The 12916-nt window shown below is 38.9% G+C and overlaps 1 protein-coding gene across 4 annotated transcripts; it reads right to left on the bottom strand.

Moving 5' to 3' along the window:
- Window positions 1-1402: 1402 nt before the first annotated feature.
- On the bottom strand, window positions 1403-5275 carry LOC109957927 (myeloid-associated differentiation marker-like protein 2). 4 transcript variants are annotated; one of them, XM_020596181.1, is made up of 3 exons: window positions 5184-5275; window positions 4162-4500; window positions 1403-3036 (listed from the first exon to the last, which is right to left on the bottom strand). In XM_020596181.1, the coding sequence occupies exons 2-3, from the start codon at window positions 4440-4442 to the stop codon at window positions 2385-2387; spliced, it is 933 nt and encodes a 310-aa protein (XP_020451837.1). In that variant the 5' UTR covers window positions 4443-4500; window positions 5184-5275; the 3' UTR covers window positions 1403-2384. The 4 variants fall into 4 exon arrangements, with proteins under 4 accessions (XP_020451837.1, XP_020451838.1, XP_020451840.1 ...); XM_020596182.1 differs by having other exon boundaries at window positions 4162-4582; window positions 5184-5262; XM_020596184.1 differs by having other exon boundaries at window positions 4162-4480; window positions 5184-5252.
- Between the last annotated feature and the right edge of the window lie 7641 nt (window positions 5276-12916).

Here is a 12916-nt window from a genome sequence, read left to right as displayed (position 1 = left end):
AAAAACATCCACTTGGATACAAGGACTATGTGACAAAGCTCTCTATCAGTCCTCTGTGAAAATAGGCTCTCCGTGAAGAAAGACTGTTTCTCACTGGAAATGATTCACTGGAATCACACATCGATACAGCTATAACTTTTATTAGATTCCTTCAAAGTCTTTACTACTTACTGTATATTATATGGGTCTGGGCTTGACTGGTTGGTGGAGGCATAAGCTACAATGATGAGGCATTAATTCTAGTTTGCCACCTAATCCAGTCCAATATTTGCTCGTACTTTAGCTTTGAAGATTATCTGCCTGTTAAGCTGCTAAATGCTCCACTATAGAGGTTTTTCCATTATAGGAACCTACCGAAACGTGTCACATCAAGTCACATCATGGTTTGCGTTTGTTTCCACTACACCCAGCCCACTTTAGAGGTGCATTCTGGGAGCAAAATTTCAGCACCCCTCAGAGGGTAGTCCTAAAATCAAGTACCAGGACTGCGCGGGGGGAGGGGTGTGCACGCAGAGCAGCCGCTGGTGATTGGTTAAGTGTTCACATCTTCGTACCTCAGTCATTAGCATTACAAGCACCTTGTGTAAACACACAGCTGACTGCATGTATTAGAAAGCAGCAGCCCCTCACTCCTCTAAAAAGAGACCAACAAAGAGAAAATAAAGTGTAAAAACAAAGCAGGATGGTCCGCGTCAGCCCCAGAGGCTATGCTTGGTGATGGTTAAGGGAAGTAGGGGGTGTACTGCTCATTATGTTTCAATAGTGGAAACACAGCATATGTTCACCATCTAGTCACTAGCTGTCCATTTGATGCTGAGCAGGGACTCACCAATCAATTTATGAGAGTGTTTTCAATTAACACAGTCACACTTTACTGCCAGAAATGATGTTAGTGACTGAATCAAGACAGTAAAGTGCCACAGATCATTTTCAACTGCCAGTGTAAATGAGGGAAAGTAAATGGTCTTTTGAGATTTAACTTGTTATTTATGAACATATTAGCTCATATATATCAGGTACCATCTTCTGTGAGAATGTGCACTGACTATGTTCAAATTGCACAGTTGTAAAATTTGTGCTTTTTTTTTTTTACTTTGCAGCTATAACTGCAAATCATGTACACATGGGTGGAGCCACAGGGGTGGCCAGAGGTAGGACCAGCCACCCCCAGAATCTGATTGGCTACCCCTAGTGCTACCTCTGCCAGAGTCCAAATGTGGTGCTTGTCAGTATTAATGAAAAAAAAAATCACAATGACAAAATTTTGCCCTAAATGCAACTAACATTTTTTCTGCTTTATAACTGATATTGGTCAAATTTGTTTTATTTTATATCATGCATGCAGCATGATATTTGCATCCATTTTTCTGATTGTGTTGTTGTGTAGTACTTGGCATGATTTGCCAAGTACAGGGGGAACCAATATGCAGCAGCTACAGTATGTCCTGGGCCAGGAGTAAATAGCAGCATAGCCAAAGTTAGCTAAACAATGCACAATGTGTCTCATTTTTACACAGGATAAACTATTTGATTCTTAAAAATGGTTTATTATTTCATAAAACTAGGGGTTTAATTTACTTTTTACATGTATTTCAAATGTCTCACCCCTTTCTGAATCTGTGTCCCAGCCTGACCATCCCATCCAAAATCTTTTAGATCCGCCCCTGCAAATAAGCATTACATTTGGACAAGACAAAGTACTTCATATTGTATTGTAGCCAAACGGAATCATTTCATAAGAGAAACACCAGTCTCTTATAAATGCTGTCTCACAGCTTCCACATGAGTATAGAGAGCTGGTGTGTATTTTTGGCAGCCTGGGTAATGTCTGTAGATGCCTGGTGTGGGGGTGACAGACATACCACAGATGCCAATGCCAGATTTTCTATTTATATACAAGACTTTTATGTATTATTTGAACAGAAATACAAGTAGTATGCAAGCGTGTGCGTGTTACCATAGGTTAAGAATAATGGAAGTGTCTTGTTTTCTAAGGATTTGGCAGGACATACCAATGGGCTGTGGCTCCTTAGTTGAGGGTGTCTGTTCTTTTTAAATTTATCACAGGGCAGACAGGGTCAGTAAGAGGGACAGGGTGTCACCTCAGTGGGGTGCGGCAGAGAGGACAGTGGTAAAATTCCTTGGTCACACTCCACAGTGTTTTCAGATTGAAATTGGGGTGTATGGGTGCCACAGCAGTCAGTAGACTATGTGCCGCATTTGTGATGTCCTGGGCGTCCAATATTTGACACATATCCATTTCTCCTCATCAATCATCTTTACTTCTTCAATACTAAATAAACACACCAATCATCATAATCCATGAAACAAATTAAAAACTTAAACCTGTTAAGCCAGTGGTGCCACATAAAGTCCATATGGTGCTACATTCGTAGGTTAGTGGGGACATGTGAGGAGATGAATCGTAGCCTCTGGGAGTAGACCAGGTCTGCCACATATAGTCCAAAGTTGATGAAGGAAAACACAGCCACCACAACCTTGCTGTCCCATGGACATGCCCCCCATGTACATGGTGATCGCCTCCATGGAGAGCCATATTTACTGTCAAAGCAGAACACAGGCCACACCACTGATGCGCTCAGGTAGAGTAGAACCTCTAGGAGGGTGCACACCACCACAAAGCGGTCAAAGGGCATGCAGCGCACAGCTCTGGTCTGCCCACACACGGTCATCATGACCACCACTGCAGTCAGAGCGAAGCAGAAAGCATAGACCACAGCGCAGTAGATTGTGGCAGCGTAGCGGGAATACTCGCTCCCATTAGCCAGGGCTCCAAAGATGATGCAGGCAACAAAGCCCTGAATGACTTTGAGGAGGCCGGAGACCGTGGCCATGTAGCCCACCACAGCCTGGCCTGGCCTGGCACGGCACAAAGCCACCTCAGCTCCGTAGGCCAGAGTAGCCAAGATGGAGCAGATGGTGACGGCAATGCGGAAATTTCGGACATCACAGCCTTCATAGGGGCACTCAGATCGAACAAAGAAGAGCGGGTAGACTACAGAGGCGGTCACATACCTGCAGGAGAAGACAAAAACATAGCTGTAGAAATCTCACCATCAAAACAAAAAGAAAGATACACTGGAGTGCCATAGCCACTGACTGGAATACCTTTTCGAGTATGTTTTATTTGTGTGACAATAAAGTCAAATCAAGGTCAACTTATTAATTTTGTTGGAGCTTTCAACTGCTCAGTCAGTGCATGGATAACAGGTGGTCATATACGGGGAGGAAATCATAACCCTGGTCAAAGGTTCTGACCATGTATCCCGTGACCACTTGTTCTTATGTGCCTACTGCTCCTCACTTGTGACAAAACCTGATCCAGTTACATTTGCCAGGTGAGACCATGAGACGTGGATGAAAGATCAAACTACACTGAGAGCAACATTTTAGTATTCATCTGGAGACTAGATTCTGACCACCTGGGACATTAAACTCCAGTATTCGCACTCTCATTAGCTCTATTTTGCTCTTCACCCAGATCTGGCTCTGTTGCTGCTAAATGCTCTGTGTTCTCCAGTTAGCTGATTTATCTGTCTCCTCTGGTGCTAGTTATGTAACATACAGTGGGTTTATCAGAGCATGGAAATATAAACAGTGGTGGGAGTGAACCAAAACAGTTGCAGTCTGAAAAACCAAAACAATGAGACAGGTGCAAAAGTATTCAGAGCTGAAGGAAACTGCCCACCTGAATGATAATACTGAATTGGTTACTCACTATGTGATCAACTCTTCCCAATCAAATGATGTCATTTGTTCCACTATTTTCTGGGCAGCACATAATGAAGTCGCTCCTCTTAGATAAAAAATGACAATATGGTAGTTGAAACTTTGTAACAATGTGAAAGTATTCTTTTTTTTTTTTTTTTTTTTGGAAACACTTGTAATCTGACCCTATTCAGCACTTTTCTACTTACGGTAAACAAGTCCCACTTATTTATAAAAGTAATTAAAAGTTTGTTAAGGTTTATGTTTTATATAATTCATGTTTAACTAATCTTGTGGATGGGTTGGCACAAATTTGCTTCATATGGAAAGCTGGAGGTGAAATGGGTGCCACTGTAACTTCCTTCCACTTTCTATGAACGCCACCACCACAAAGACAGTGCACCCAAATGAGCATCATGTGTTGTGACTTACAGGAGTGTGGCAAAGGCAGCACATGTGACTGTAAGGTTGTCCCATGATACAGGGAGGCAGCTGTAGAGACGAGTAGCATCCACGAAGAACACCACCACTGACACGGCGAAGCAGAAGCACCAGGCCGCCATGCAGAACACCCCCTGTGAGCCACTGTAGCCAGCGCTGTGGGTGACCATGGAAATCACAGCGCAGCCCAAAGCTAACTGACAGAGACGGGCAGCACCCAGGGGCGAGCAGAGGGCCTTGCTGTTGAGGTACGGACCAACCTGTGAATCCATGGCTGTGCGGGACGAGGATAAGTCCAGAAGGAAGTATTCTACAGTGAGATGTGAAGATCTGTTGAATATAGTTGCACAGTAGTGGATGATGTGAAGTTTAAAGTCTACTCAGTCCAAGTATTTCAGTCTTATCTTGAGTCCTGTGATGGTGTCCAGCACCGTCATACAAAAGCCAGAAATATAAATGACTGTCACAGATCTAAAAACGAATACAGTTTCTTTTCCAACATTAAATGTGTATGACAGCCCAGACACACTGCTGCGTAAAAAAAAGTGCAAACTGACAAAAGCAAATGAAAAAACAGTCACCTATTTCACAACAAATGTGAAGAAATACCATCAAATGCAGACAACACATCTAACTATAAAAACACAACCAAATACAGTAAACGACTTAGTACAGAAAACAGAAACAAATAAAGACAACTAATTGTTATTATATTTGTTTAGCTATTATTGGTGTATTTTATTATTTCGTGTTGTCCTAATAATTGTTTTTATGCTGTTGTATAGTGTGTATGCATTGTGATTTTGCGTGTCTTTGTTTATTTTGTGCATTTTCTTGAAATTTGTAAAAGCATTTTGTTTGGTTTAAGTTGTTTTTAAATGCATTCGGTAAATACACTTGCAGGCTACTGAAACGCGCTGCTAACCACAATCAAACACAGTCAAATAAGCTACAAAACGCCGCCGGGTCACCAGCAGGTATCTACAGTAATGTGTGGATCCTGAAACACTCACATGTCGGCTCGGTAGCACGGACTGCCGCTGCAACTTCATGCGTCACCATGGCAACAAGAAGCGACTCAACTCTTCTTCGTGCCTCGTGGAAACGTTTGTTTCCGCCGTGGTTTGCTTTAGCACGTTCTCACTTTGCAGCGTTATTTTTACGCATTTTTTCAAAGATGAGTTTGCGTGTGTTTTGCCTGTTTGCATGGGCTTTCTTAGTTTGCTCGCGATTTATTTGCATGTGTGTGTCTGAAGTAACAGTAGCAGGTCTTTATTTCTTAAGTTGTCTATTTTATTCCTATTTATCTCATTTCACAATGAGCATTCCTTTGTCTGCCTGCATTGTTTACTGTCTGTTTATACTACTTTTTTTGCATTGTTTGCACTGTTTGTTGTTTGTTAATACTGCTTATTTTGTTATATTACTCAGCCTTATGTTGGTTTACTGTTTACTTGCCCCTTGCATGGGGATATGTACATACACATTGAGAGCCGATGTACCAAATTCCTTGTGTGTCTGACACACCTGGCCAATAAAGCAGATTCTGATTCTGAAATATCAGTGTGGTGAGCTCTCAGGGTCACTGTACCTGTGCGCCTTTACCTCACTTCTCTCATTAAGCAGCCTCTCTCTGGTTTGGCCTCACTGTGATATTTTCAGGCACTTACACTTTTGCTTTGCATCCACTCAGATGAAGCCACAACATGATCCTGAAAAAAAATAGCAGACTCCAAAGTCAGATCCTCTGTAATGAATGTCTATGTTTTTCTGCTGAAACGGTGTTGAAACATGAATCAGGTGCAGGTTACAAAGCCACTTATCAAACACAGAGCTCGAGCAGACCCACCTGTCAGCTGAGAGATCTTTCGAGAGCCACACTCTGTTTGCCTGTGGTCCAGGAAAGACGGGTTGAAATTATCGGTCGACTGTAGTTTTGACTGACACGTATTCTCTCCTAGACAAAAACCTATTGCATGTCCAGGATGTAAAGCCACAACTAGTCATTTGAGTTGAGTCTACTTGGAAACAGCTCCTACAAATCTACAACAGAACCTGGTCCAGTCCTGAGGATCCCCTTGTGAATCTTCTTGAATCATTTATCCAGAGATGTTTGGTTTGTATGTGGTACACGCTCCCTCACATGCGATCTCTTTCTTTGCTGTCTGTCCCTGTGTGAGGAGGGGGTGCTGCCGGTCAGTAAGTTATTTAGGGTTGGGCCACTGGCACGAGTGTTGGAGGGATGTGTGCATGTGGTTGGCTGTGGAGCTGAAATATTACAGTCCATATGGAATGACATGACTGATCTGCCAAGACAAGATCAGCACCAAACATTATACTGAAGTTATTAAATTAAATAGAAATATCGAACATGAGTATCAAAGTGCCCTTAGCCGACCAGGGATTCCTTCAAACATTTATTTCACTAACAAAATCATTGTCACCCACAAAAATTATTTCTAAATTATACAACAGCATTCAGCAGAGTAAGAGGAGGAACCCATATTACATAAAAGAGAAGAAGGAGGGTTAACTATCACAGAGGAGAATTGGGAACACATATGTCAGATGCAATGGGCTTCAACGGAATCGAACATTTGGCGTGAATTTTGTTGGAAAAATATTATCAAATTTTTCATTACCCCTGCTCAAAAAAGATATCAAGGAATTGGAGATGCTTGTTGGAGATGTGGCCACAAAGGGGCGAATCACTTCCATATCTTTTGGAATTGGAAAATTGTTCACAAATACTGGTCTGAGATCCATGAACATTTACAAAACATATTTTCAGTTACCATACCATTAACATTTGAAACCATGTATCTGGGTAATATAGTAACTGATGGGTTTAATAAGAAGGACAAGAAATTACTATATATTCTGCTGGCCACGGGCAAAAAAGCTGTCACACGAAGATGGAGCAAACCTGAACAAACAACAACCGATAACTGGATGGAAATCATACAAGAGATTTATACAATGGAAAAAATGTCCCTTTCACTCAGACTGCAGGACACATTTTACCAGATATGGTTGAAATGGACGGAATATGTGAAACCTGTAAGGCCTGACTTTGTGTAAAACCACTGGGTGCCTATATAGTAGTGAAGCTACATTGACTACCTATACACAGTAAGGTACCAATAGAGAAGAGGTTCCCCTGCCCCAGTCATGTCCTTTGTTTGTTGTTGTTTTTCATTTTGTTTTTTCTGGTTTAAAAAAAAAGAAAAAAGAAAAAGTATTGTATGGTAATACATTGCAGATTGTACTCATTATGCAGCGTGCTTTTTCAATAAAAAAAGTAAATTGGAAAAAAGAAATATCAAACATTATCAACAACAACAAAAAGCAGTGGACAATAAATTGTAAGGTGTTCAGGTCCCTATACATCACATCTACTGTCAGCAGTCATTCCATCTCGATGATAAAACAAAATGTGACATGTAGTGAAGACAGGAAATAATGCCATTTTGAAATAAAAACATTTGTGGCAGAATTAAGGTTTTTCAAATATAACATAAAACCCCAATAATACCTGCTTAATATTAATACTAAGGGGGCCTAGATACAGAGAGCAGCATTATATTATTGCTTTCTTATACCTATTTGAGCAGCACAAAATTCAAGTCGTATTCCTTGCTCAGCCAAAGAATATCAGTCCTGAGATGAGAAGTAACTAAGTATATTTACTCAAGTACTGCACTTGAGTATTTTCATTGTTCACTTCATCATACTTCAACTTCACTACATTTGTGAGGTAGGTATTGTACTTTTTATTCCAATACATTAATTTTAGTTAGTTTGAATAAGTTTAGTTACTAGTTACTTCTCAGAAACAGATTAATAAAAAAAACAGCATAATCATAACACTCTATTAATCTCCTGTGAAAAATTCATAAGCTTTGCAGCAGTAATTCAGGTTAGTATTAGTTATAAATATATGCAGTAGTTAACATTAGCTCCACCAGTTGCAACACTGAATGCGATGTACACATCAATAATTATAAAGCAGTAATATGATATACATCAATGTGAAATGTGCCATTCTGCATAATGAGTTTACTTTTAGTAGTTTAAGTATGTTTTCATGCTAATACTTTTGTACTTTGTAACATTTGGAATGCAGGACTTGTGGCAGAGTATTTTTACACTGTGGGACTGCTACTTTAAACCATCTGAGTACATCTTCCCCCACTGCTCCTTACAGCTATGTGTGCTCTCGTCTGCCTCTCGAGAAATCAGTTGCTAAATGCAGCGCTGTGTTCACCACTAGTCACTAACTCTGTCCCTGCCATTTAGTGCTGGCCACGCAGGGCAGCCTGCAGGGGATTTATCAGAGCTGTTTATTTAGCGAAAACAGCTGCTGGCTGCTGCGGGAAGTAAGGAAGATGAATCAGTCTTCCAAACAGACCACAGTGCTCCACAGAGCTGAGAGCGTCACTGTGAGCAGCACACACACACACACAATATCATGCAATCAATTTTCAATATGAAAACACTGAGAGCTGTTCACTGACAGTTGAACAGCTGACTGTGATTGATCCAAAATATGAAACAAATAAATGACAGAAACTTAAAGATATGAAACATGTTTAAAAATCAATGTTTGGTGTTGTCAGACTGACATTACTGAAGCAGAGACTGCTGTGAAGAGCCTGTATTGTCTTACCATGCAATAATAACATAATGTGTGATAAAAAAAAAAAAAGTACAAACATCTTAGCCACCGGATTTCTCCTATTTGTGATCTGCAAGTCAAACCAAACCTAAGTCCCTGTTTCTGTCACTGAAAACATTTTTCAGCACTAAGAGGTCACTAATAATAAAGACACTCACATGGTTTCAGCTGTGACATTAGTTACACCTCATTCACTTTATGCGGGTGTAATTTCTGAGCAACAGGGATTATAATAGCCCATGAAAGTTACTGTCCGCCATTCTTATGAACACCAGTAGTCTCAGCAGAGCTGTACTCTGGTTGCATCACAGTCCTCGGGTCTCTGTCTCCGCCTGCAGGCGGGCAAGGGTGCCTCTGTCTCTGCTCCATGCTGATAAATGTGAAGGGTGACATGCAGCCACAAGATGTAGAAGGTCCATACTAATGGAGAAAGACATTAAGAAGAAATACTCTACATAAATAAATTTGGAAATATATAAAAAAAGGAAAAAATGAGAAAATGAAATCAGACAGTGAGTATTATTTGTAGCTGATTCTGTTTTTGTATCGTATGTTTGGGGAACTGTCATTAAAACAAATGGATGACCATTTTCATTTTTAACTATCTCTATTTTATTATTTTATTCTATTTTTATTTCCCAAACCCTAAAATTTTACTATTTTGTATTTAAGAATTTACACAACCAAGCATGTTGGTATATCAGCTACTATTCCTTTTTATAGATTTATTGATATTTTATTAATTTGTTATAGCCTATGATGTTGCTGTATACCAATGAATACGTTGTATAATTGATGATGCATTTACTGTTACACCGAATGTTGTGTACAAGTGTAACAGACTATATTTATACTATATATTATATATATATATATTATATATATTATATTATATTATACTATATATATTTACTATATATTTATTTACAGTTCATATGAAGTATAACAACAATAAAGACATCTGTACATATACTGTAAGAATAATGCAGTTCAAGAAAATATTTGTATTTCTGAGTAAAAATGGCTGATATGAAACATTTTGTGTTCTGAGAGTCACCACTGTCACTTATCACTTATCCTTGTCAGGGGACTGGTTGTGTAGGCTTCTGTACCTGTGGTCACTTCCATTTTATTGCCGTTTACCTGCACGGCACTGAGGCCAAAAACTAATGACCACTGCAAGTGTCTAAAAAAAACAACGTAGCTCATAATTATACTCCATTGCACAAAAATATAATTCGTAAAAACTGTAATACTGCATTCTTTAGGACGTATTAATGCAGTTGGAGTCATTAAACAAAACGATAAATGTACTGGGGGTGAAGAGACAAACAGGATTTGTACAGTGTATGTAAACAGCAAAACATAGAATTTTAACCTTTTCAACTTCTTCTTAAATTCTTTAGAAGATGTCCTCTAACTTTCTTAAGTTATGAATCAGCCCACAATTCAAATGTATAAACAGCTTTTAGCCTGTAGGGCTATAGGCCACTCTGGCCTGCTGGACATGGAGCTATATGAATGTGTGAGGACTTGTATGCATGTGTTTTATTATTGGGATGTTTACACAGGTTGAGAGAAACAGCATCTGTGACCTGCCCCAGCAGTTTCTAGCTTTCTTTTGTTAGTATGTATTAATGTCTTAGTTTCAGGCTATTTTTTTGTGGTGGAAATTGAACAAATCAAAGGCAGCTGTTCTCTAAAGGACCTGCTTGTCACTGCTACCACCAGGGAGCGCTATTGTAGCAGAGCACCAGGACAGCAGCTCAGGAGGCCCCATGTGCTGACACTACAGCATTTCATCAGCGCTTTTAATAGTCCAGCTTTATAGAGGAAGCAAATTAGAAACTATGAGCAACTTTTTAAAATGCATAAATAACAAAAAAAGTTTTGAAATAGGAGTATTTTTTTCAAGGCAGTTTCTCTGCATTATAGTTTAGTGGTGTGAAGTAAGAAGTTTCAAGAGTTAAACTTCCCTCACCAACACACAAACAGCCCATCACTTCATGTAGCATCAAAGGCTCCAGGGACAGTTGGAAGTAATTAATTTACAAGAGAGAGATGCTGTCTCTTAGACCGGGAGTGTGTGATGCCTTGTTTTTCAATACTTGTGCAGCTCAAAATCCATGAGTTACTATCTCTGGTCCCCACAACGTAGTTTGTCAAATTTTATGAAAACAATGCGGTGTAAGGTTAGAGCAAGTGTAGGCTTTGGCTAAGGTTAGGGTAAGGGTTAAGGTTAGGCAAGTAGAAGTTCTGGTTAAGGTTAGGGTAAGTTTCCTGGAAATGAATGTAAGTCTATGTAGGGACCAAGTAAGTGACAAAAACAAGGATGTGTGTGTGTGATAAGTGGAAGGAATGCAGTCCTCCCTCATACATATTTGTATAGCTATCTGTGTGCGGGCATTCATTGGTATAATGAACAGCAATGTCAAGACTGAAAACAAATTATCATTAATTCACTTCAATAGCAGAAGTTTATACGCAAACTTTCAGAGTATAAAACATTATCTTAGTAGTCTTACACATTCTTTTAATATAATTGCTATTTCTGAAACATGGATTAATAATGTAAGGGGAATGGATTTTGACCTTGATGGCTATGACTTGGTATGCACAAACAGAGAGAATAAGATGGGAGGTGGTGTGGCCTTGTACATAGATAAAAACTTTTGTTATAAGAAAGTAGACAAAATGTCTAGGGTAGTTGATAATTTGCTGGAGTGTGTGACTGTAGAAATACTCGTGAAAAAAAAGAAAAATGTTGTAATAAGCTGTATTTATAGAGCACCTGGAGCCAGCATAGAAAAATTTAATGACTGGATGGAAGAAAATTACTTGACAATAAGTCATAAATTAATGTTCATATGTGGTGACTTCAATATAGATTTGTTAAATCCTAACAAGCACACAGGAACTGAGGAGTTTATTAACACAATATATAGATGCAGTGTATACCCAATAAATACAAAACCAAGTAGAGTAACAACCCAGCATGCAACACTAATACTGTAGATAATATATTTACCAATGTTATTGACAGCAAAATGACAAGTGGATTACTTATAAATGATATAAGTGATCATCTACCAGTATTTGTGGTTTATGAGGGCCAGTATAGAAAAGAGAGGCCAAAAACAAATCTTTTCTATAGGAGGGTGACGGATGAACATGCTGTAAGGAGGCTAAAAGAGGATTTTATGGGGCAAAACTGGGAATCAGTTTACAGAGAGGAAGACTTAGATAAAGCATATGAGCAATTTTTAAATATATTTAAGAAAGTATATGACAGGAACTGTCCTCGTAAGCAATATAAAAACAAGAGGAATTACAGTGGGAAACCGTGGATGAGTAAGGGATTACAAAATGCATGTAAAAAGAAGAATGCGTTATATAAGGAATTCATAAAGGACAGATCAAAGAAGGCGGAAGAAAAATATAAGTCATATAAGAACAAATTAATTGAGATTTTGAGGAGATGTAAGAAACAATATTACTCTAAAGTATTAGAGGATAATAAAAATAACATGAGAGGTACTTGGAATATATTAAATAAACTGATTAGAAACAGTTCCAGCAAGAGTAACTACCCTCAATATTTTATGGATAATGATACACCGGTTAATAGATTGGAGGATGTAGTAGATAAGTTTAATAGGTTCTTTGTGAATGTTGGTCCTGGTTTAGCAAAAAGTATCTGTACAGATGATACATCCGTCACTATAAATAATAATACAATCGAAAGGAAGGAGGTTCTATGTTTTTGAAGCCCATAGTTGAAAAGGAAATTATAGAGATAGTGAATAAATGTGGTAACAAAACATCTAGTGATAGTGATGGTATAACTATGACAACTGTTAAATGGGTGATTGAGGGGATATGCAAACCATTAACCCATATTTTTAACATGTCATTTCGACTTGGGCAGTTCCCCAATAATATGAAAATAGCAAAGGTGATTCCACTGTATAAATCTGGTGATAAGCACAACTTCACAAATTATAGACCGGTTTCTCTGCTGTCACAATTTTCAAAAATTCTGGAAAAACTCTTTAATAACAGATTAGA

This window comes from Monopterus albus, unplaced genomic scaffold (assembly GCF_001952655.1).
Source record: "Monopterus albus unplaced genomic scaffold, M_albus_1.0 scaffold29.1, whole genome shotgun sequence".
NCBI lineage: Eukaryota > Metazoa > Chordata > Actinopteri > Synbranchiformes > Synbranchidae > Monopterus > Monopterus albus.
Note: the sequence above shows the minus strand (reverse complement) of the source record. Positions and strands in the feature narration are given on the sequence as shown.

Bases quoted from the DNA above. Each gene is read 5' to 3' on its own strand.
- LOC109957927 (XM_020596181.1), bottom strand. From the start codon at position 4,442: ATGGATTCACAGGTTGGTCCGTACCTCAACAGCAAGGCCCTCTGCTCG. The intron at 3,037-4,161 runs GTAAGTCACAAC...CTTCTCCTGCAG, and splicing joins GCTGCCTTTGCCACACTCCT to GTATGTGACCGCCTCTGTAG.